General features: G+C 43.1%; 1 protein-coding gene across 1 annotated transcript in view; it reads right to left on the reverse strand.

Annotated features, from left to right (window-relative positions):
* LOC144822413 (lysosomal alpha-glucosidase-like) overlaps positions 1-26,013 on the reverse strand; it is a 993,087-nt gene that overhangs the window by 192,525 nt on the left and 774,549 nt on the right. Inside the window, exons 18-20 of the mRNA XM_078679897.1 lie at positions 18,963-19,019; positions 14,794-14,924; positions 10,297-10,385 (exon numbers count right to left, since the gene is read on the reverse strand). Coding sequence (XP_078536023.1) covers positions 10,297-10,385; positions 14,794-14,924; positions 18,963-19,019 — 277 coding nt within the window. The remainder of the gene's footprint in view (positions 1-10,296; positions 10,386-14,793; positions 14,925-18,962; positions 19,020-26,013) is intronic.

Genomic DNA, 26,013 nt, shown 5'->3' on the forward strand with positions numbered 1-26,013 from the left:
GCTTGACCCTTTTTAGGAGAGGTGGACAATATATTATGCTCCGCTGGTGGAATTGGTGGGATTTTGGCTGTGTGGCAGAGTTTTTTCTCGCTTGCGCTCGTAAATAGTAAGCTGTGAGTGCAAGAGAGATTTGGTGTTCCCTCAAATGTTTTTTGATGGCAAGGAGGACCCCTGGCGAGATTTCTCCAACCCGGGCGGTCACAGGCAGTCACGGGCAGTTGTGACAGAATGCTGCCACTTGAGTAGAAAATCTTCTCGAATGACAGCAAAATCAACTCAAGAAGCTGCACTCTGTGGTGTGCTGATTCGTGTCGTTAGCGCTGATGTTTCAGGACAGTACAAGCTCCTGGACAGCGAGAGCAGTGTGACATGCCTATTTCTGCGGTTTATGGTATTTTGCGGAATCTTGCAGGGATTTTTGTAACTGCGGAATTCCAAGGAGTTGAACTCTGTGAGTTCTGCCCCTGCCTACTTTATAGCTCAAGAGAATCCGATGAAAACTTCATGAAAAGTTGATCATCTTGTCTGAATTTCCTGGTCCTCTCAGAATAAAATAGGAGGTTATTTTAGGGTTTAACCCTTCTTCATCCTTGGAAGGATGAGGTGGTGCAAAAAAACAAGACAAAGTGATGGACTGTCGTGCATAAAAGGTTGTAGCTACTTTGGGAAGAAATGCTGACTTCATACGAAGGGCTAACTTGTCTGGAAAGAATGAGGTATAAGGAGGCACTACTGATAAAACATGGGGTTCACTCACTCGCCTTGCTGATGTAATAGCGATGAGGAACACTGTTTTAAGAGTTAGCAATCATAAAGCACAACTGTGAATAGGCTTGAAAGGCAAGCACAACAGGTAAGTTAAGACCAGGACCAGATTCCATTGTGGCATTAAAAATGGGATAGGTGGAAACAGTGTCAACCTCCTCAAGAAACGCATCACAACAGGTGATTTGAAGTGAGACATTCAATCTAGTAAACATAGAAAGGCTTAACCTCTTGCGTGCTCATGACGAGCTCAGCTCGTCATGCAGCACGGTGGCGCTGTGATAATTCCCCTGCTGTGATGGGCCTTTCATTGGAATGGGCGTGGTCATGACGAGCTCAGCTCGTCATCAGCACAGCGCCACCGTGCTGCAGGACGAGCTGAGCTCGTCATGAGCACCTCTGCGCCGCGCGCGGACCCCCTCACCCCACGCCGCGGGGAATTTGCCCCACGGCAAAGGTGTTATATGCTTGATACGTAACCTTAAACTGTGACCATGGCAAGGCCTTGGTGGGCCAATGACAAATAAAACAAGAGAATATCAGAAACGGACATTTTAAAGGGTTGGATGTGACAGGAGGAACACCACATCACAATCTTCTCCTAGCGTCCTACATAAACAGTTTTAATAAGGACACATGCCTGCTAGGATTACTCCAACACTTTAGGAGGGAGATCCTATGCCATCAGCTGTTGCCACTCAATCTTCACACATGGAGATGCGAAACGGATGCTCCTGAATACGCAGCCAGATTGAAGGACAGTTGCTCATGGCCAGACAATGAAGGTTCCATACTCTTCTTGCCCAGTCCACAGACACTAGAAAGACTTAGGCCCGGTCTCTCTTGATCTTCTTGAGTACTCTGTGTAGGAGAGGTTGGAGAGGATAGAGTCCCAAGCCCCAACTCAGGCAGTAGGTACACCTACGGCAAAGAAAAAGGGAAGACTGTCTTGGAAACTCTAAAGTGCAAAAGTTGTGACTCTGCATGTTCCCTGCAGTGGCGAATGGATCGATAAAGGGTTCTCTCCATTTTTGGAAGACTATGTGTGCCACTTCCAACTGTAAATGCCATTTGGGTTCTGCTAAATAATGACAACCGAGTTTTTTTAAAGATCGCGCAGGTGTTGTGCCACCAAGGAAAGATTTTTCAGCCACTTACAGGGAAGTAGACCTTCTATGCACAGTGCCCACGACCCCACTTCATCTTGTTTGTTGCAGTACCACAGAGTGGCTGTGTTGTCTGCGAGCACCTGCACTTTACCAACTTTGACCCTTTGATGGGCAGGGGCACACTTTCAGTGTTAAGCAAATTGATCACAACATCAACAAGTTGATGAGGAAGATTGTCTCCACTGGAGACAGAGTCCTTTGATCTCCACCTCTTCCAGATGACCTCACCAACCCAGTAACTATGCATCCGATATGACTGTTAATTCAGGGTGGGTAGGAAAAGGAGTCTGCAGCTGGTCAAATTGCAGTCAATCAGCCACCACTGTAGGATTTTTTTTAGAGTCTCCTCAACACCTGGATGAAATCTGACAGATTTCCTTGGTGCTGAGCCCATTAAGACTTCAAATCCCACTGCACAGCCCACATGTGCCACTCGGATTGGTCCACTATCAGGATGCAGGAGACCAAAAGGCAGAGAATGCTCAAAGTCACTTTCACTGAGACTCAGGCTGCAGGCTGAAACATCAGGATAATTTCCCAGATGTCCTGGACTAGTTGAGGTGGCGGTATAGCTCAGAAAAGCACTGTGTACAGGATTGTTCCAACGAGGGAGAAAGAGTCAGGAGTGACTTTGGCACATTGATGAAGAAACCCAAAGATGTCAACAGGTTGGTCATAGTCTGAAGATGGTTTGTGACTGTTTGAGGCAAGTTCGCCTTCACTAACCAGTCGCCGAGGTATGGGAAAACTGATATTCCCAACTTCCACAGATGGGCTGCGACCACCACCATCACATTTGTGAATACTTCAGGTAAACTGGTGAGGCCAAAGAAGAGCACTGAGAAATGAAAGTGCTCTTGGCTTATGTGAAGTGGCAGATAACACCTGTGGGACTGCCGGAGGGGAGTAAGGGAGTATGCATTCCACAAGTCCAGCACTATCATCTAGTATCTCGGATTGAGGGCCGACAGAACTTGGTCCAAATTGAGTATCTTCAACTTGCCTTTTCTTAAGAAGACATTTAAAGGGTATAGATCTAGGATTGGATGAAGGTCTCCATTGTGTTTTGGAATAAGAAACTATGGGAGTAACAACCAGTCCCAATTTCTAAAACAGTCACCATTTCTATTGCTCTCTTTTCCAAGAGAGCTATCATTTTTCAGGGTATAGACAGGTGATCCTTGGGTAGATGCTGTGGTGTGGGTGGCATGTCCAGAGCATAAGAAAAGAAGGGTAGGGAGTAACCATGCTTCACAATCTAGAGCACCCAAAGATCTGAAATGATGCATCATCATCAGGGGAGGGAAATAGTGATTCGACCTCTAACTCGCCAATCCTGTGCAGTCAAGACCAAATTAAAGAGGTTTTTCTGTGGCTGCAGCAGGGGTGCTGAGGACTGATTTGAATGCAGTCCTTGAGGACCTAGACAGTGACAACCTGCTCTCCGACCTATTTCTCTAAAGGATTGGGTGGTCTGTTGTTGTTGAGACGAATATTGTCTTTGTCTCTATATAAAGCCCCTTACGAAGCCTCAAAAAGTGCATTGTTGTTGAGGAAACTGCCACGTTTGAGCATTTAAGCCCAATTAGCAAGCAGTTTACTGTCCTTAAATGTTCCAAAGACTGAATCGGCCTTTGCCCCAAAAAGCTTAGAACCATCAAAGGGCATGTCCATCAACAATTGTTGTACATCTGTGGGAAAGCCCATGGAGTGATGTCTTATTACCACATTGGTACCATTTGCTCTACCAAGACAATTAGTGGTGTCTAAGCCTGCTTTAATAGAATACTTTGCAGCACCCTGCCCATCATACACTAGACACTGTTATACCGGCCTGACCTCCCTAAAATACCCAACATATTAACCATTCTAGGAGCTAGGCTGGTCAATGAAAAGACTTTCTTTGCATATGCTTCCATTGTCTTTGACTCTCTATCCGGATAAGTGGTTGGAAACACATTCTGGTTGATATAACTTGTAGAAACCACTACTACTAGGCATTCTGGTGTTGGATGCTACAACAAAAAGTCAGAGTTCCCAGGAGCTGGCCAATAGCACTTTACCACCTACCTATTCGTTGATAGAACATCCATAACACGTCATTACAGGTTAACAAAGGCCCTTGGGAAGATTGAGCCAGGTTCAACACCTGTCAAGAGGGTTGATTTTACCTCCTGAGTAGGAAGAACAAGGTTGAAGGTCTTTGCTACCCTCCAAGTCACATTATTGAAAGAAGCTGTTTCCTCATTGGCCTCTGCAGGATTAGGCTATGCCAATCCAACGCCAGGCAAAGTATCTAATCCTCTAGCATTGACTAAGGCCATCAAATCGCCTTGGTCACAAAAGGATTGATATTCATCATCATTGAGGAAATCCTCTATGCCTTTATTTGGTTGTTCACTAACTCTAAACTAGGTGGAAGAGCAAGTTCTGAATCGGGCAGTATGATAGGATCTGCGATCGTTGTCAGTGACATTGGTAACTGTGTCGATAATGGCACTAGGCAAGGCAACTGCGACATCAAATGTGGTGCAGAGGATGAAGGCAAAGGTGTAATTCTTGCCAGATTCAACTAATCGGAACTGACACCGACATCGAGCTTGGAATGAAGTTGAGAGGCACAGCTGACAAGTTCAAATCAGTTGTAAAAAGTTCAGCTGGTGGCCTCGTGAGATCCATAGGACCCAAAGGCGCAGCGGAGAAATCCTAAAGCACCTAACAAATTTTCATAGCCAACTTTAACTAATGGAGCTGATCTGACGTCCATACCTGATCCGAAGGAATATGGAAAGGGAATGGTGCCACTGCTGGTCCTGTATTGAGAAAACAGCTGTGTGCTTTTGAGGTGCCAGATGCATCATGCAACTATGAATGATGTGAGCATCTCAATGCAGGTAAGCCATTCCTATATTGTTTGTGTATTTTATGGCTTTTCCTAGACTTACCTGACTTTGAGGAGGTCTGGTAGTGAGAACCTCGAGCAGGAACACTGTGCTGCAGACTTCATTCAAGACCGGGTCTTCGACTTGCTCAACTCCACAACCGCCAACTTCATCTCACAGTCACAAGTGGCCTTTTTATTCATCTTAGTGCACGGCTTAAACCCTAATGGTTTAGGTGACATTTTGATTAGAGAAATCCACCAAAAACTGTCAAATGTCAGTTGAAACTCCAGATCATTGCCAATTTGCGCAGAATTATAGGTACTAACAGTAGAGCGAGTAGGTGACATATATATACTTGTCCCAACATCATATCCACATGAGACAGAGAGGCACAAGGTGGCACAATATTGCACAACACCATCTGCCGACAATGGAGGGAAATTGCTATGCAAACATTTCTGGATCCAGTTTCACACCTTGAGGTATTATAAATATGCGGAATATGCGATTAGAAGTGCCTATCTGAAAGTGCTATGTTGCTAGGAGTTGTCATTATAGGTATTATATTTGCAAATGAAGGAGTCATTTATGTGCATATAAATTATAATGTCACTGCACAGCAGGGGTCATATTTTGCGATTGGGGTGTCCAAAGTTCAATCAGATAACCTTTCCAAGTTAATGCATGAACTTTAAACAAAACAAGGCAGAAAATGTAAGCAGGGATTATCCCCCTCTTTTTCTGATCTGTTCTGTTTAAAGTTTATGAATTAACTTGGAGGGACCCCGAGTTATATGTCTGAACTTCAGACATGTAGCACACAAAAAAAAGAGCCACTCGTCCCACCGTATGTCCCAGGTTGCATTTTGCGAACTACATCAGCAATAATAAATTGCTAGTTCATAAATTCAAATTATATGCATAGAAAATGAAAATGTTACACCTGACATCCGTGGCATGGTTTCCCCAACTTTTTACCTTCAGATCTCCTGTTTTTGCTGACTTCATTTTTGCTGTGCTGTGCCCCTAAAACATGGTACCATTGGCTTATCCACAGATGGTATATATAATGTACTTATCTGTCCCTAGTAAAGTGCACTACATGTGCCCTGGGCCTGTAAATTAAATTTTACTAGTGAGCCTGCAGCACTGATTGAGCCACCTACTCGATCAGAACAAGCTTTATTCGATATTTGTAATACAATCATGAAAGCATATATTTAAAAACATTTCAATGTTACATAAGTTAAAAAAATAGCTTGGGGTAAAATTGACAAACCAATTACACAATGAGAGAAGGTTCAAATAACTGCAGTCACCACAATTTCATTTGATTCAGATAAGAATATTTTTTTCTGCATTTCAATTTACATTTTAAAAATGATGAAATTGGCATTATAAAATGTTCATTAGCTAGAAATTTCAAAGCTAAAAATGCTGGTCTACATTGTCTCAAGCCCATTACTTTTAAAATTGGTAGAATCCATCTCCTTCTTTGGGTTGCATAAAACTTACAGAATAAAACCACATGGATTGTTGATTGCTGGGACTATTCATCACAAGGACATCTGCTCAATTCTGTAGGCCAGTCATTTATTTTAAAGAAGCTTACCAGGTGGTGGAAGATACCGAATCTAAAACGTGTTAATACAAATCTTTCATAGGTATTTAATATCAGTTTAAGATAGGGCTGCATCCCAAGAGTATTCAGCCTCAACTGACTATACTTTGCCAAGGGTTTGATTGCCTCAACCGCAAAGCTGTTCTCCTCCAGATGCGTCATGCAGAGCTTTTTAATGTCTTTTCTGGAGATAGAGCTTATGGAACTGGGATCGTTATAGGATTCCGGGTGGCCGAGATCATTAGCAAAGTCCTTATAAATTTTAACCACAGAATATCCAGCTCCCTGTCCAACTTGAGGATATCTTTCACAATATCATGATTCAAAGTGGTCTTTACAGAAGTCCAAATCTTGTGCCACAGAAGGAGTGGCTGGCATTTTATCAAGTCTGAGATGTATGGTAACCCTAGCTTTGAGTGGCAATTATAAGTTGAAGTACTGCCTGGAAATGCCAGGAGTAATTTTAAGAAGGTATTCTCCCCTGCTGAATGGGTTTTATATCTCGATAGCCCCAGACATCAGCACCGTATGTTTCCATACAGACACATTTCGCCCGATAAATAAGTAGCATCTCAACGTGTGGCCTTCTTCCCAATTTCCTGGAGAAATTGGCCAAAGCAACCGTCGATTTCAAAAAGCAAGCTCTTATTTTTTACTGCTTGGGTCCATGTCCCCTTGTGATCAAATAAAATACCTAAGTAGGGAAATGCCTTGAGGATTTCCACCTTACTATTACTAGTTAACATGTCCCTACATTTGGCACTACTTTTCCCACACTTCATAATAAATGTTTTAGTAGTGTTTACTTTCAGTCCCAGATTATCCATATACTCAGTGCAAACTGTAAGTGCCCTTTGGAGTCCCAATTGTGTCCTTGCCATCAGCACTACATCATCCGAATAGAGAAGGGCGGACAGGGGTGTTTGTTTATTTGTGGCACATCCAGGTCCTTCTCCACCACTATGCGTTCTAGACCATTGTTATATAAGTAAATAGAAAAGGTACGAGAATGCAGCCATGTCTAACCCCCCTCTCCACGTTGAACGGTGCAGTGCATTCTCCTTTTACTCAAAACTGAACTCTTGCATTCGAGTTCCCATAAAGCTGTCTCAGAAAATCGATTGGAGGAGTTTCCACCCCCATCTCGGTTAAGATGTGCCATAACTTGTTGTGGACCATGCAGTCAAAAGCTGCCGTGAGGTCAACAAATGGGAGATATAGCCTACCTTGTTTGGACCGTGTATACTTCCCTAGCAGGATGTTTAGGTTTAATCCTTGTTCCAGTGTACCCAGCCCCTCCCGAAAGCCTAACTGTACATCTGAGGGGTGACTCTCAAGCAGCCCTGTAAACTTGTCTGAAGCCTGAAATCGGACGGCTCCTGGCCGTCCAACGCACACGCCATCCATGACGTCGGACGGCCGGGGGCCGTCTGATGCATCCAAAGGGTTAAACTACCATGTTGACCTGGCAAGTTAAACCTCTTGCAAAAACAGCAATTGATGGACAGAATGCAGAACAATGTCATACATTCACCCCATTACAGAGATCTGGGCCTAAATCCATCGTTTTTTGCACTCCACACCACCCCAGTTCAGACATGGCCATATGCAAATCAGCCTTGACCCAGTGCCTCATGGGAACAGTCCAGCCCGAACCGCTAAGCCATGTCTTTCCTGGCCCGGAATCAAGCATCCTAGGACCGGTTTCTGGCTATCAGCCGTCTTCAGCCAGGATAGCTTGACTCCAGTGGTGTGGAGAGCATGGGACTCACGTCTGGACTGTTCACATGAGGCACAGGGTCAGGCTGATTTGCATATGGCCATGTCTGAACTGGGGTGAAAGAGTGTGCTAAAGAATGGTGATGGATTAAACCCAGATCAGTTGACTGGGGGTGAGTGCTTGTATTATCAACGCTCCGTCCATCATTTCCTTTGGTTTTGCTAAGTTAAACCTCTTGCCAGGCCCAAACCTTCCTTTCTAAAACGTATATGTCAGCCCTAGATTAGGCTCTGGACAGCCCAAGACCAGGGTGCAGCGTATATAAAAAGTAGGACATGTACTTTTGAGTTTTACATGTCGTGGTAGTGAAAAACTCTGTTGTTTTTCACTACTGCATGGCCTATCTCTCCCATAGGCTAATATTGGAGTCACGTTATTACATATTATAAGTGTAAATTCTCAATTGTGACGATATAGACTTCAATTTTGGAGATTCTGGAATCACAATTAAAAACCTAATTCATGGTGAAATCAGATTTTAAACTGTATTTCTTAAAATGGCCCTTTAGGAAAGATGGCATTTTCTTGCTTTAGCCATTTGGTGCCTGCTGCCTGTCTCCGATCACATGTTTGTGTTGGAGACAGTTGGGCTTTGTGTATTCTCCCTAGCCAGCCACACACAATGGGAGATTAGGTGTGACTTGATGGGTCATACTGGCAGGATGGGATGGAGGAACTGGACCCAGTCTCACTTACACCTGAACAGGCTTTGTTCTGTCCCGACACAAAGGGTTGCATTCCCCCTGAAGTGAGATCTGGATCGAAGGCAAGAAGGGGAGGACATCTGTACACTTCAAATGCATCTCTTTGGAGTCTCCCCTCTTCAAAGGCACCACTGGGTATAAGAACTGCACCTCAGACACCACCATTGCAGTACACTTCTGGACCTGTGGATACACTGCCAGGAAGAAGGACTGCTGTGCTGGTGAAATGACTGCCACTCTGCTGGACCAATACTCTGTTGGATTCCTACTTTGGGGACCTGCTGCCTGCTGTCCTTATGCCTGGATGAGAATCATTGGACCTACATCCCAGAATCCAGGGTGACTCCAAAGGCTAGTTGGCTGACCTCCTGATCTGAAGTCTCAGGGACATCAAAGACTTCCAAACACCCTTCTTCTGCATCTGGACATTTCCGTCTGTGAGTCTACCCTGCCAAATTGTGCCACCCCAGTCCTGGACCCTTGGAAGTTAGCCTAAGGTACTTGCTTCATCAGAACTGATGCTTTTTCTGTCAACCCAACACAGTTATGCAGCTGCACGGATCAGAACCAGTGTATCAGTCCTATTGCACGGATCAGAGCCGGCGCATCACCTCTGCTGCGTGAATCGGCACGACACATTGCTGCTGTTGCGTGTATCGGACTCGAGACCTTGCCTTCGGAACTACCACTGGACGACACTCATCCCGTAAAGAGTACTCGCATCTCTGTTGACATCAGTCTCAATGACAAACGTCCACATCGCACCACTTCACTCATCGGAGCCAATGCATTGCCGCTGCTGCGCAAATCAGGACCAGCGAATCGCCGCCCCTGTGTGGTTCTGCACTAGCGAACCATCTCGTCTGCACCACACATCCTTAACGTGGACGCAACCAGGATTAAGGTACTTTGGTTCAAGGGGCCAACCCTGGTCCCTGTAGCGAGCCCATGCTCCATCACAGTGAGCTTTTACATTTGTCCCGGTCAGGCAGTGCTCAGATATCCCAAGTAAGTGCTTATTGCTTCTAAGCGCTTTTTTAAAGTTTATTCTTTAAATATTCAAAACTCAAGTTCTACATGTTGTTTTTTGGTCGTTTTGTTCTTGTTATATTCATTAAAATATTCTATGTTATCTTTATGTGTGGTGTTTTCTTTGTTTTACTGTCTGAAGTGTTGCACAAATACATTACACATTGTCTTCAAGTTAAGCTAGACTGTTCTGAGCCAAGCTACTATAGGTTAATTTGGGGATTGCTGCTTTCATGCCCTGACTGGGATTGTGGTTACTGCTTGACCAGGGCTCATGCCCCTGTCAACCAGGACCACAATTTCCAACAGAAAACATATATTTTTTAAAGAAATTGAAACTTACCAATGGAATCTCCCGCATCCCAATACAGCGAGCCAGCTGCCGACCCCTTTTCATCAAGCGCAATTATGAGTCCAAATGGGTTCTTGCGACTGTTGAGAAAAGCAATTTACATGTTAAGCAATACCAATATATTTACATTATTACTGTAAGACGCTTCAGTATTATCCACAGAACATTAAACAATATACAGTCCGGAGGCAGTGCTCACTCTCACTTACGTCAAATGCTCACTTTGCATGGCATCAAGAGAATGCCAAGGGCGAGTGCAAGTGGAGCGTTACTCAACCATTTTTATTGGCTGTTTTTGGCATTTCACTTTTAGGTCAATTCATTTCACGCACAACACGTTCTCTTAAAAATGCAGAGAGAGAAGAAGCAAAAGGTTGTAGAACTAGAGAATATATTCAATTGCTTGAGATGTGAATTAGTTCGCATAAAATAGTCATCAACAAATATGTGCCTGGTCAAATGCACTTTCCAATTTCACAATTACAATATGTAGCCGAATGGCCAGTCCACATCCTTAGACTAAGGGTTCTAACTGCTATTAACACAATGGGATATTTCAAGCTGCAGTGAGTGCAATAATGACTGGTATGGACCTTCTGCTGCAAAATTCAAATGTATCTCTATTTTTGATTTAGAGTATTCTACATCCATTCAGGGGCATGTTCTCATCGCAGTGTAACCCTTCTGACTCGAACTAGGCTTGTTGTTACAAGCCCCATCTTTGTTATAGGCCCCCGCCTAAAGCTCAGGTCTATAACTCAGGGTCTTATTCTACCGTTATAGCCCTCAGTGGCATGCTATAATGCTCAATTAGTACTCTGTATGAAATATTAGGAGCTGAACACCCACTCAGAATGGTCCCTCCTGTGCACACCATCTACAGTTATATTGCCAGTTCAGGGAGTATACTTTGGCTTCCGGTTCCCTGTCCAGGGGCCTTGTGGTGTCCTGTGGTCTCTGTAAGTCTCCAGCAAATTCCCATTCTTGCACCAGCCTACCCTCACACCAGTCGGCTCTATGGCAGCTCACTTTTGCCAGTGTTACAGGAGCAAATGAGTTCAGCTCTAGTAGGTACTACCGCTCATTGTGAGCAACAGATGGTGGGGGGAGGGGAACACGGAAAACAACAGCTACTAACATCAGTGAAGCTTCTTCTGTACCCCTTGCCTTTCTCATGAGGAGAGTAAGCACAAATTTCTAAGAGCAGGAAAAAACCCAACCTGTCATGTTTATGTCCCCATCATGGATCATTTTGTCAGGTCCGAGTACCCATGAACTAAGTGAGCACTGATGAGTACAAGTTAGAGGGGTGGTATTGGGTTTTTGTGGCGGTGGCTACTGGAGTATCAATGAGTTTTTGACAAAGTTTCAGAGGAGGCAGCTTGTGAGTGTGATGAAGATGGTGTGGGATAAGAGGATGGTCGCAGTAGGCATATTATGGTTTCCTTTGCTTTATAGTGTTTTTTCTCCGGTCTTCCCAAACATGAAGAGATCTGAAGAGGGAAACCATCCTACGTATTCACCCTTTGCTGCATCTGCTTTCCACTTATGGACCATCGGCTTTACGTTTAGTGTGCCTTTTAGTAGAAAAGAAAAAGAAAACAAGGATATATGTCCAAAATTCATCCTATTAGAGGCTCAGATTCCGCAGCTGCTATTTTATGTCAGTTGTGAGCAGGCATTCATGAGTGAGTATCCAGCTACTTGTGACCAGTTGTAATGAGAGCCCCACTAGGGTTCCAAATAAAGGGATGGTGCCAGATCTAACAGCTTATGAATGGAAATACAGCATGCCTCTTCGTTCCTGTGGATACTCCAATTTTAAGGTTAGGCATTGTCACACTGCAATCGATGGAGATGCTGGAGTTGGCAGGGAGCTTCTGGTGTAGTGGTACTTCACAAAGGATCCATGTATCCTTAATGATCAATAGTTCATCTTCTTTTAGGGCTGAGTAAGGGATTTGCTCAGTTAATGCAATGGCGTGCAATGTAAATTCAGGAGTACCGGATCCAGGACAGATTTTCCAGATAATCACTGGCCAATGAAATCTGTTTAGAATCAGTTCATGTGCATTTATGATACATGCATATCTGGAAGATCAGTCTTGGATCTGGCCCTCTTGTATCTATGTTGGCACCACTGAGTTACTTTGTCTGGGGTGATGATAAGCTGAAACAGATGACATACAATATTATGTGCATCTGTTTTGCGAAATGCAGTTATATACGATCTATCCGCATATACATGTAATCTACCTCTTTCAAACACATAAGAAAACAGGAGATCTGTTGAACCATAGACCTTTTAATGAAAAGGTTATTCAATGTAATTCAGTAATGCACTCTGTTCAATGTCCAAATCGGTCTGGATGAATCACAATGCGTATGGTTATGGGATAATTTCTCGCATATGATTCAATACATGCCGACGTTTGCAAATAGTTGTAAACCAAGCTCTAATTAAAGTTGATTGTATGTAAGATTTGCAGAAGAGATTAGTCTGATGAATGAATTGGTGGTCATTTACTTTTTTCTCTAATCCTATATTGATGGATCTGGCCAGCAACTGTCCGGATATAAACAAATTGGCCATTTGCTAAAGGAACCAAAGCAAGTTAGCAGGCTTTTCTCTTCTCCACTGTTAAGGAAATAGGAACAATTTCAATAAATGATTAATCTCCTGGACGTGAACTCATGGAATGGAAGATCAAGGTCCCCTGCAGCTCCCCCACATAAAGCATTGATAGGCACCAGGCCCTGGATCCTTCGCAACTCTCCTGTATAGCATTGCTCACCGGTGTTTTGTAATTTTTATTTGGACCGACCAGTCTATTACACTAAACTTAATAAAAAAAATGTTTAAAACATACCTCCCTTCTCCAGCCTGGATTCTCAGGGTTTCGCAGAGAACGTTACAAAAATCTTGCCTATTCATTAGGCTGATGTGAGCAAAGTTATAATAGTTGACACCAGGGCACCCGGTGCAAAAATCATTTTTGGTCAGTGGTCGAAGTGGGCGGGATCGGCAGGGCATGGCGTGCGCCTACTTCTTTCATTTAGCCGAGTCCGTTCCCCTACTTTTTTAGTTAAACACGCGTCCCAGAGCGTCCCAGGGACAGAAATAGCAAAAGCCTATGGAAAAGGCTTGCCGATCGTGAAAGGTCGGGGAGGCAGGACTGGCAGAGAAGGAAAAGGACACTGTTTCCTGCCCAGAAGCCCTGCAATGCCCATTGAAGCCCCCACCCCCTGCACCCACCTGTGTGTGTCAGCCCGTCTGAGACAGCTTCCCGGGCACACACGCAGCCGCACCCGAGCACTTCACAAGTCTTTAGAAGACCATTAACTTGCTAACGAGGCCTTTGTTGCTTTTCAGCCCTTCTTAGAGCCCCTGCATCTCCACTCTGCATATTGCTAGAAGTGTCAGCCCCCACTGAAATTTTTCGTAGCCGCCACCACCCATGACCTTTTTATTGGATTCTGTCACTACCACCAGGCAAAAGTGCCCCTCATCTGTCCAATCATAAGTTATCGCTAAACACAGCCACCCCCCTGAGGTCAGCGCCCCCTTCCACAGGTCTGTACCCAGTGCAGCCGCACCAGTCGCACTGCCCTAAAGCCAGTCCTGGTTGACACCACGTAATTATTGTGCAATAACTACTTAGCTGTCTATTAACAAATGTGGAAAAGTCTCCGAGAGAGTCAGAGGTAGAGGTAAACAGAGAGAAGTTCTGACATTGAAATTGCGAAGAAGGTGGGGGCCCTGAGCAATTGCCCACTGTGCCCAGGCCTTAAAACGGCTCTGTAAGCAAGCAGTTGTCATTTCGTTTGAGCCAGCTGATGTGTTAATTTAGGCCGATTTTGTAGAAAATTAGGATCTGTGAACTTTATTCCTGGAATTGATGGAATAAATAGAATACAAAGTAAAAATATGTATTGAACAAAAACAGTAACAGGCATCTTCTAACCATGAAGGAAAAAGAAAACTGCGACAAGAGAGACACAGTTTGTTTCTGTTCAGCTCAAAAAGTCCCTTAATGTAGCTGCATTGACTGGGGCTAAGGTTTGAAGTGGGGCAAGCACACACTACAGCGACGCTCCTGCATAGGTTACTACATTAAAATAAAGATGGCACTATTGAATATCAACTCCCAGAATATTATAGTATTAAACGGTAAGTGCCTATAGGAAAGTATAGATTTATTTTTTCTAATTCCTCAAAAACATACCTTGAAGATATACCACGTATGTGCATATCTATAGAGTAGATTTCATCCCTCACAATTTCTTTTTTGAACAAAATTGCAAATTTCAATTTTTCCCAATATTTTATTAAATATTTAGAAAAATGTTCATCAATTTCAAATGCCAATCGTCTTCTTTTCATCAGTTGCATGCATGTTTAAGTTTTACAAGAATCCTTCGTCATCATTACCAGCTGCAACAGTTAAACACCCTCTGGAGTCTTTGCAGAAATTCTGACATACACACCTTAGAGTTGTTGTTAGGGCAGGGTCCTGTGTTGGAATAATGTATCCTCCACGAACAAAAAGGGGAATTGTATCTAAAGGCGCTGGAATGGAAGTGGAGGTGTTGTGCCATGAATATGGTATCTCCTCACCCTAAAAAATAAATACACTTTATTTATATATAGGTTTGGATGTACATATGACTGAGGTTATGCATATATAAAAACAACATCTGAAGCTCTAATTATGTAAAGCAAACTGCGATATTTGGAAGAGACTTAGGTTGTAATAACCATGGTCAAGAGAAGCGCTGCCCAACAGTGGTCCACAAGGGCTGTTGCCGTGACAGATTTATAAATTATCAAACAGTATGTAAACAAATTCCATTTTCCATCTATACAAATGTACCATTAAGAATAGTCATCCAACAAGAGCCCCTGCCTACACTGGGTTCATGTAGATCTATATAAATATAACCACCCTTTATTTTGACAGATGACGACGAGGGAAAATGTATTATTCATTTAATGTTCTCTTGTGGTCATCTGTCGAATCCCCCACCAACCATGCCCCCTCTCCCACCACACTGGGCCCACCACTGTTACCAGCATGTGCCAATGATGCTAGGGGTTTTGTAAAGAAAACAGGAGTGTGACCCATAAACCAATCGGGATTAGGGTTCAAAGGTATAAAGATAATACAATATCCCAAAAGGTATGATTCAAAATGCAAATTATATTGTATGCACAAGGCATTACATAGGTCAACAAAAAAGGAGACACATTATTCAGGTGATTTTGACGTAAAAGTTAATTTCTGTATTTACGATATTCAAACAGGGGAGGAAAAATTCATATTAGAGCAGTTCTATACAGCACAAAGTTTAGACAGTTCAATTGATAACCGATAAGACTTGGTGCACAATATATACAAGTGATACACGGCAACGCAAGTGTGAAAGTGAACAGCGATAGACGGCGCAAAGTGAGCAAAGTGAAGTATTTACAGTGAGTGGCTTAACATGTGATAGAGAATCAGTGACTTTTTCGATTCACACGCTAGCCGCTGGCAATCTGACCCTTGGCTGAGGTGCCTAGTACGACTTATTCCTACTCCAGTTCCCGAATAACCCAGGTCCCTGTCTACCGGATCATTCACTTCCGCGATCTCTCTGTGACGCCCCCGCCGGCTCCCGGGACGATTCAGTCCCCGGGCGGTTAGACATACCTCGCCGGACCATCCTGACCGGCCCGAGACTTCGCTGGACTACAGCACTGGAAACAAGATAACCATGTCCTGAAGATGGTCCACATTGATTACGGACCGAAACGTCGTCGACTCCACAGCGCAATTATTGGTGCATCTTTTTGTTGTGGCTCCATTGAAATTGCGAATTGAAAAAAGTCACTGATTCTTTATCACATGTTAAGCCACTCACTGTAAATACTTCACTTTGCTCACTTTGCGCCGTCTATCGCTGTTCACTTTCACACTTGCGTTGCCGCGTATCACTTGTATATATTGTGCACCAAGTCTTATCGGTTATCAATTGAACTGTCTAAACTTTGTGCTGAATAGAACTGCTCTAATATGAATTTTTCCTCCCCTGTTTGAATATCGTAAATACAGAAATTAACTTTTACGTCAAAATCACCTAAATAATGTGTCTCCTTTTTTGTTGACCTGTGTAATGCCTTGTGCATACAATGATGCTAGGGGGCCATACTTGGCCTACTTAAAAATGCAAAAAACACCCGAATCCAGGCACCTATTTTGTAGTTTAAAAAAAGGCTCCTGCTAAAGAAAAAGAAAAGCAGGCAACGCCAGCCTGTTGCCCTTTCTAGTGGGATAGTCATGTTCATTGCTGCGTCATTAATAAGCAGGGCAGTCCCCTTCAAAGTCTTAATGAACATTTTGTACCATGAGCACAGGTACTGAAAAAGTGTGGCACCTGGGAATGATTCAATCTCTGCCCTCTGCTGATATGCTATGAAATATATGATGAAGGAGGAGCTGTTGACTTTGTTAGTCAAGATACTCTCACCATTGTGTGCCATTTTCAGTTTCAGCCCCACTGATTACTGGAGTCCATAATTTATTAGTAAAAAAAAATGCCCATTATTATTACAGAAGGATGTTTCCATTGGTTTTACAAACAAACAGAGGTCTGGAAAATCTTTTTTTATTTCCATTTCATCATGGATTACAATTAAGCACGCAATTATTCAGCAGTAACATACAGTAGTGAGACTTAACATGACAAGGCAGTGTCAACAAGTTATACTGGCAGATAAATATACATTGAGGTTCCTCAAAATGCTTCTTTTCGAGGTTCATGCAATAACTCATGTCATCAATCTCGTAATAAACCAGGCTTGTCTCATTCGATCTGGAACATTTTCTGATAAGATATTCACATTTGTTGGATAATCTGGAGTTTATGGCTAGCGTCCAAAATTCGAGTCCAAAATCACACCAGTAGGCCCGATGAATGTGAAGAACTCCATCAGGGTCAGCAATATAGTTTTTTAAAGGAACAACTCATTTGCCTAGCTGGGTGTCATATTGAATGTATACCTTAACTGCGGCCGATGCTGTAATCTAGACGTGTGACTCTTGCTTAAACTGGTAGTGAATTAGTATTATTACGAATCAGGGGGTGCATTACCATTATATTAAAAGTATATTCAGCAGAGAGTATCTCTTTAGCAAATTATGCTGTGGGCTTTTGGGTGTTCTCAAAGACTTGTACTACCCAGAGAGAGAAGAATAGATTAATCATGAGGCGGCTTACTCTACTGCCAGCATCACCAGCTCATAACATCCATCAAGGCATAGGGTACCCAACGTGGAGGACAGAACAAAGTGTGCCATTCTTATGGTTTTTCATTTGCATGGAAAGCCAAGACCACTTCCCATATCAATCATAAGAGATGTTTTGAATTTAGAACAAACCAGAGATGTCCCATGGTTTGATATTGTGCACAGAACTCAGGAGTGGATGGGCTGTAGTGATCCCTACAAGGCATCAAATGGGATGGTGACAATAAGACAATTTTTAGTATATTTTACTCCGATTCATAGTTAGAAAGGGAACTGGCTGAGATCAAAATGTTAGTGGTGAAACCCAATTCACCTATTTCCAATAGTCTAGGTCTGAAATCCCACACAACATAGGTTTCCAGCCTTTTTTAAAGTAAATATAAACTATTTAGGCTGGCCTTCGTTGTGGTTCTGATAAGTTGCAACAGGGGCAGAGGGTTAGTGGAGAAAGAGATATGCTGCCCTTGCTTTTGATTTCCAAACACATTTGCTCGCATTTTTTCTTTTTTGTGCTTTTTAAATATCCAAGAAAAAAAATATTTTTTTTCCCGAAGTTTAAAGTCTCAGTTTACCACTTTGCCAGTTGGCTAAATGAAAAGAGGGCCATTACAATGTATGGGGGGAAAGGTGAATAAAAATTGGAAAACCAATATCGGAAGCATGTTTCCTGCTTTTAGTGTGTGAGGAGATTTTTCTGTATAGGGTTATCTGATTTCCAATTGTTCTTTCATGCTGAAAAGCCTTTTTTAATTGTATTGATATTATTGTGTGAGATCTATATTATCGAAATAAACGTTTTGACTGACTGGCGAGTAAGCAGTTCCAGATAATGAAATGGGGTGACCGACTACCCAACGTTCCCTCCCCTCCTTTACTCAGTGATACGGGGGTCTTGATTTTGAGTAGGATGGTCACGGAAAACCCTCTGATCTCAAGAGGGACTTCTAAACCCGGAGGCAAATATTGTCTACCATTATACAAATAGACTCAGCCTGCTGCACATTTTGTGGCTGGGGAAATGCGCAGGAAACAACAAATGCTGCAGGCGCCATATTTCCCCGTGCTTTGCACTTAGCACTGCAAGAGCATCATTAGTGTGCGATCCACATTAGAAGAAAGACTAGCTCATCACAAACCGTGATAAACGAGGCCATCTATTGTGTCTGCTCGTTCCCCCGGTGTACATAATCTGTAAACAATGGCCTACCCAATGCCCCTGATTGCGCAGGAAAGAGCCTTGTGCTATTGTGCTGATGCTTGAGTGTTTGACACAGAATCCAAATGGATACAAATTGATCTACAATACTGTATATTTATTACGATAGCAAATTATAGAAACGCATTATATATGTTTTTATTGGCCCATACCGTGTAGTAGTTGAACCATCGGGCCTCTGGGAAATAAACGTTCACCGATGTTGCTCCCTATAAAAGATATAAAACAGATAGATTTTTCTACACATCAACACAATTGTACATAATTAAAACGATGCTTAGATAACATGGACTTTCTTTTGCGAACCGAACACTCGGCAATGCAAGGGCTTTACCAAAGCCTAGCACACTTAATGTTTGTGTATATGACTGTGTTAAACAATACATTTGATATCATTCAGCCAGCGATGCATGCAACATTAAGATACATTTTCCAACTATACACTGTATTTATGGCAGGCAAAAAAGAGATGCCACAGAAACATCTTTCAGTAATATTTTTTAGTGTCCTAATATGCACATAAGGAAACTGTTTCTTTAAAGACTTGGGGGCATATTATCAAGACTCGCGATAAATATTATCGCCGCTTTATCGGCGGGAAACTACCGATAAAGTGGCGATAATGGGCTTGATAATATGCTCTATGGAATTCCAATCGAAGCTCATGTTAGGTGTGAAGGACATTTAACATGAGCTTCGATTGGAATTCCATAGAGCATATTATCAAGCCCATTATCGCCACTTTATCGGCAGTTTCCTGCCGATAAAGCGGCGATAATTTTATCGCCGAGTCTTGATAATATGCCCCAAAGTTCAGAGTTCATCCTATAACGACGTCCTGCAGAGAAAAGTGTATGGGTGTAGCAGAGACAAGGACAGAGGACAAGAAACAAACGGAGAGAAAATTAAGGTTCCCACATATGGGTATTGCAGAACCACTGGGGGGTGATTATGGGCACCAAAGAAAGATTTGGGGCAATGAGCTCCTAGACATATTTAAACTTCTGCACAAGGAGACCAGGTGCAAGGAAGGATCAAAGGAGGACAAAAGGGAACAGGCAAAGACACAGGGGGGTTTCTGGCAAAGGGACACGTGGGTTCTGGCTTATATAGACATGTGGACGGCAGTGTTAACATTACGTGCCAGCAAATACTGCGAGTAATACCCGGAGAGCAATATGGCACTGCTCAAATAGCCAGAAGAGTTAAGGATATCCTACATCCTTTTCGGACTGTTAGTACAGTTTCAGTACAATGAAGAGGTCCAGGCCAGGAGAAGCCTTAATCCTTCCAAATCGTGGGTTGCAGTTAAAGTTACCTGAATAAGCCAGTACCATCAGAGCACACAATCAATTCATTGCCATTTTCATTTGTGCCCTTTCCAGGGCGTCCCACCCCTGGAGCGGTGGGGGCACCAAAAGTAAGCCAGTGAGCATGCTGGAACTTTAACGAAGGAGTAATCTAACAATTTCTAAGCCAGTTCAGACACAAATGTTTAAAACGTTGAGGTACCCCTCACCCCTCCACAATGTTTTGGCAACCAGAGTCTGGTGTCAGGCAATGGGGGAAGTGGGCAGGCAGAAGAGTGATGGCGAAAGGTCAGTAGGTCAATAGATCCGGAGACAATGGAAAGATGGCTTAGAAAATGCCCTAACAGGGAAGCAGCAACATTGTCAAAGACAGGTTTAGAACAGTGGTTTGGGATTCCATACAGCAGGGCCTACTTGGATATAAGCCCATAGATGTTTAGTTCAGTGAAAGAACGAATAGACATTGTACAGAGGCAACTGATGAAGGAGGCGAGGTAAGGCAAGATGGCTTGTACAGTTGAGAACATCAGATCCCTATTTGACATTGCACCCAAGAAAACTAAAGAGTAATTTAGGCGATTCACCACCTGTCCTGGCCCAAAGGTGGCCCCATAAATTATTTGTGTGATTTAGACTAGTGCTCGCTGACATTCTTGAGATTTGACATAGTGGTGCAGATGGTGGGCAGGTCAGGGTAGGGACGTAGATGGGGAAGTTTCTCATCTAATTGACTTTCTGACTCCTGCCAGTTCAGCACGAGCAATTCTTAACTGCTTTGAATTCGCTTCGCAGGCCAAATCTTCATGGATAAGGCAATATTAACAGGTTTATTTCAAAGTTTGTGCAATTTTCAAGACATTCAGTATATTCAGAGAAGAGATGATTAAAGGTGGCAGGGTCAGTGCTGGTACTGCACTATTTTAATGAACTCTTGTTACTAGGATAGGTAGGCAACAGAGGTGAGTGCTAGAGGCAGATGACCATCTTGGAACAAGTGGCAGGAGTGTTTGTAGTGAATATAATGCCCGAAATAATGAAAGGCCCGGGCACTACTATCATCTTCTTTGGCACAGAGCTGGACTCGGTGGCCATTACGTCTCGGTTACCAGCAAATAAATTACAAAAATTGTGGAGACTGTTATGACATGTTGCTGACAGACAAACGTGTGACTTGAGATAATTTCAACATGCGCTAAATGAACATAATCTTGCATGCAAGGTAGTGTCACCAGGAAGAGCCTTTTGGAACAGGCCGAGCACTAGAATAGTGCGGGCCGCCCTTATGGCGGTCGAGCCTGTCCCCTGTCCCCGTTATGGAGTTTAAGGCACAGGGCGTAAGGGGGGCCCGGTGGAAAGTATCTGTCCGATAAGCTGTACCCCCTGCGCAAGCCGACTCCGGCGTAGCAATTTCTCGTAGTTTGCGGGGATCAGGAGGCTGCCAGTCATTGACCTGGTTGTATGACGTTACAACGCATACTTTTACAACGCATTCCATTACAACGCATACCATTACAACGAATTTTTAAAAACTACCTTTAGAACGCATTCCATTACAACGCATACTACCTTTACAACGCATACTATTACAACGCAAAACATAACATTGCATGTATGGAAAGTATTTGATAGTGTAGGGGTAAAAATTACTATTCTAACTCCAGGGGGTGCAACAGTAGGGTAAGTGTTGGATAGTGTAGGGGTAAAAATTACTATTCTAACTCCAGGGGGTGCAACAGTAGGGTAAGTGTTGGATGGTAATGGTATGCGTTGTAATGGTATGCGTTGTAGTGTCATGCGTTGTAATGGTTGCTTTGTAATGGCATGCGTTGTAATGGATGCTGCGTTGTAAAAGTTTTGTTGTAATGGTAGTGCGTTGTAAAAGTTGCGTTGTAAAGGTTGTTTCCCATTGACCTTGCCGTAGGCTCTAGAGGGGACACGCAGAAAGTATATATCTGCATTGTTAGATTTACAATAGGAGTGTCATGTGTATTAGAGTTAAGGTTAGCCATGTGTCATCATCGGCTTAACAATGTATCTGGCCTTTCTGCGTAATTGTAAATAATATTAATAAATAATGTTTTTAATTTTGTAATAAATACGGCCGGGGGGGGTTACTCCCCCTAATCAAAAAATTTCCCAAAAGTGGTGTGGTCTCAATACTGTACTGGAAGGAGGGAGGGAGACTCTATCCGGGCAAGGGCTGGCAGTAGGTAACAAGTAAAAAAGGGGACTTGGGCGTGTGCCAGGCCATATGTATTTGATCATGCAAGGTGCAGAAATGCCTCATCTCAGAATATGAACTACAAACAGGATTAGGCAATACTTACACCTGTGGCTCTGATTTCTGGAGGGCCACAACAGTGTGAAAATGCGACTTAAACAATTGACATGAAAGGTGGAAATATTTTAGTCACATTGGGGTCAGGTGGTGTTGACTCATACGAGCAGGGATGGTGGAGCACAGAAAGTTGCTCCGAAGGATAGAGGGCTGGAGGGAGAAGAGTCATAACATTGTATTCCATGAGTTCCTTCTTGTGGCACTGGAGGTCAGGCTGGAAACACAGGAGCTTGAGAACACGTAAATGACTCTCATAATTGACAACAAGGTTGTGGTACTGATAGAGCGCGCGAGGCCACCCGACCAATAGTTTTCGCCGTTTCCGGCTTCAGGGCCCATATACTTTTCAAATCACCATATACATCGATCAGGTGACTTCACGAGCTCTACCAATTTGGTGTGTGTGTGTTCCCTGCTACCAATTCTCAGTGCACCCGACTTACCATCCACCGATGCAGGTGCCTAATGACCACAATGAATCAGGGAGCTAGCTGTAAAGGAAAGGCAACAAAATACAAACCCAACCAATAATATTCAAATACTGTGTAAATGACCACGGACAACTGGAAGTTTTAAAATGTTTATCTAAAGTTCAGTATTTTCTTGCATGAGATACAGTAAAATAAGGCAATCAATAACCAAGATAATGTAAATCACATATGCATAAAGAAATAATGGCAGAGTAATCATCAAAGTACTAATAAAATGTAACGAGAAAAGATACTTATGCAAGTCAGTATTATCTAAAACAGTGATAGACTAAGTGTGTGTGATTATAGAAGAACTTATAATGAATAACACGCTTCACTTAAGGTGAAAGGGCCTTTGAACAACCTAGGCAACGAAGTTCTAGACCATATCAGGAAATGACACACTGCTATGCAAAATATAATTTCTAACAAATGAGAAGACATAGAAATAACTTTGCAAAATTTTAAATGACTTTCAATAGTTGCGGAAAGGCATGGAAAATATCACATTTGCAATGTTGAACTTTATTGAAGCAAAAGTTAGAAATTCAGAAGGTGCAAGAATTTCAAGAGGTTTCAGAGCAGTATTTACCTAGAAAGGTGTGGAAACCAAACCCTGGCCACGGGTCAGTTCAAGACAGGAAACCCTCAAGGAAGGATACCCCTCAAAGGACAGCAGGTGCAGAATGGACACCCAGGACAGGACAGGATACCCTCGGAATAAGAATCAGGACAGGACCTCAGGACAGGACAGCAAACCCTCAGGACAGGACCCTCTTCAGGACAGGACCGGAACCCACAGTTAGGAAGCAACGCCTGCGCTCCACCCGCTCTGCAGATATAGATCAAGACCCCGATTGGGTCAGCGAACTCCCAGCTAAGTGCCTTGCCAGCACTTTAAGGTTCAGTAAAACCTTAGTCTATGGTCAAATTCGGACAGAGTGCTCCGCAGCTCTCTGTATTTTCAGTCACCTATTGAGTGCGTTGGGTCAGTGACAGGTCAGCTAAACCAGACAAGTCGGACGGTTCACTAGGTGAACCCAGGGTAGATATACAGTTTTGGGACAGTGTACCACCCCCCAATGTTGCAAAGTGTCAGAATCCCTCAATTTCGATTGGTCCTAAGGTAGGATTTGGGTAACACACCAATCACAATATACGATTTGAAGCCTTCATTTACATATTTTGGGACCGCCTAGCATGTTTGGGTTCCCATGAGCTAACAGTAGCACATCAATACAATGTAACATATAAGAAGCCACATTCGCTGTTCTCGCAGGGCAGAGGTGACTTTCTCAGGAGCATCTCGCCCATCACTGCCAGCTGGCTATGTTCCATCAGCCAAGGTCCCTCGTGCTGCCGAATGTCGCACAGGCGCAGAAGGGACCTCCAATATGGCTCTCCTCTCACTCAGACCCCCATTGCCCGCGGTACATGAAAAGTAAGCGAAAACAAATTAATACATAATAATGTCATTATGAAAACACATCGCAGGGTTTGTACTTTTAACTCATCATCAAGAAATAAACTTATGCAATTTAAATGTTAGCTACATTTAGACGAAATACAAGAGCAGTGGCACGAGCAGTACCACATGATAAGCACAGCTATGAATTACGCATGCGCATAACTTTCCCTCCACTTCTGCAGACGCGTCAGGACACGTGAGTGTGGCTGACGCATGCGCAGTAACTAAAATACAAGCGGCGGCCATTTTTAGAGGACATGGATTAATTTCATTAGAAATACACATAGGCAAGCGTCTCAAACTTTACTCAAACTTAATATAAACGTTAGTAAAACATACACGGGTTACCTTATTACACATAAATGAGGTTCTTGATTTCGGCAAGCCGCAAAATATGCGAAGCTTTGCTTCATCAATCCCCTCTTTGATGATATCTACTATCATCACAAATTATAATGGAACCAGATGCCAACTTTCTTTCACACTTTATAAAGTTCTATTTCTTCCAGCAACCGTTCTAGCTTTTCTCTTTCAGTTTTAGCAGGGTGAGAAGTCTTCACCTTTTTGTATATCTGATCATTCACTTCCTCTAATTCAATCTCATCCACACTTCGTTTCACCCCTCTTGCATTAACCTCGTGCTTTCTGGTGCGCTTGCGGTATTTACAGCATAAGAAAAAGGAAAGTATAATAAGACCTATAATACCAATAGGCATCAGAATTTTGAATAATAAGCTTTTACCTATGCCAGCAAGCCAATGACCTACATTTGAGAGACCATCTACCAGTCTCTTCCAGGCACTATCAACCTCGAGTGGTTTGAGTTCCTTTGCCAAATTAGTAATGTTTCTCACATATCTTTTGATCTGTACACTTTTGTCCGGAATATAAGTGCAACAATGTTGCGCCTTCAACATCCGGCAGACTCCGCCCTCTTTCGCTAATAAGGTGTCAAGAGCAAGTCGATTTTGTAAAACCATTGATCTGATCGCAACCATTTCAGTATTGACCAGCAGGAATCCATGAGCTGTTTCAGTAGACAGCACATCTACTATAGTAGACAATTTGCAAATTCTGTGAGTGTTCAGAACCACTCCCACTCCAGGTATCAGTGCACTGAAAATACTACCCATAATTTCACCTATACTTTCTCTTTTACTACGCACTAAGCCATTAGTATCTTCATTGCTTCCAGCTTTCCCATTCACATGGTATATTTTCGGGAAGACAATGCCAAAGTAGCAGCTTCCATACCAGTGATCCGGCAATTTGAAATAAGCCTTGTCCCCACAAATATAATAAATTCCAGGAAACACAGGCTCTGACCCATTTTTGAAACCCCAACCTCCAATTACCTTGTAATTATGTTCGCATTCACTGGAACCAATGAAAACATTATTATAATAGCTAGTCTTCTCGCGGTGAAGACATAGCTTGCCTTTCTTTTCAAAATCCAGCAACAGAGCAGGACCCGCTCCACCAGATGAGGTGCCTTCCATGTTTTCTGCCCATTTTGGCTTTTTCTGACTTTCGTCATTAGCCTTCTTCTGAATTTTAATTCTCCTTTTCTCTGCCATGTTCAGGAACATCTTTTCCTGCTCACGCAAAGAACAAGTC

The sequence above is a fragment of the Lissotriton helveticus genome, chromosome 1_1, assembly GCF_964261635.1.
Source record: "Lissotriton helveticus chromosome 1_1, aLisHel1.1, whole genome shotgun sequence".
NCBI lineage: Eukaryota > Metazoa > Chordata > Amphibia > Caudata > Salamandridae > Lissotriton > Lissotriton helveticus.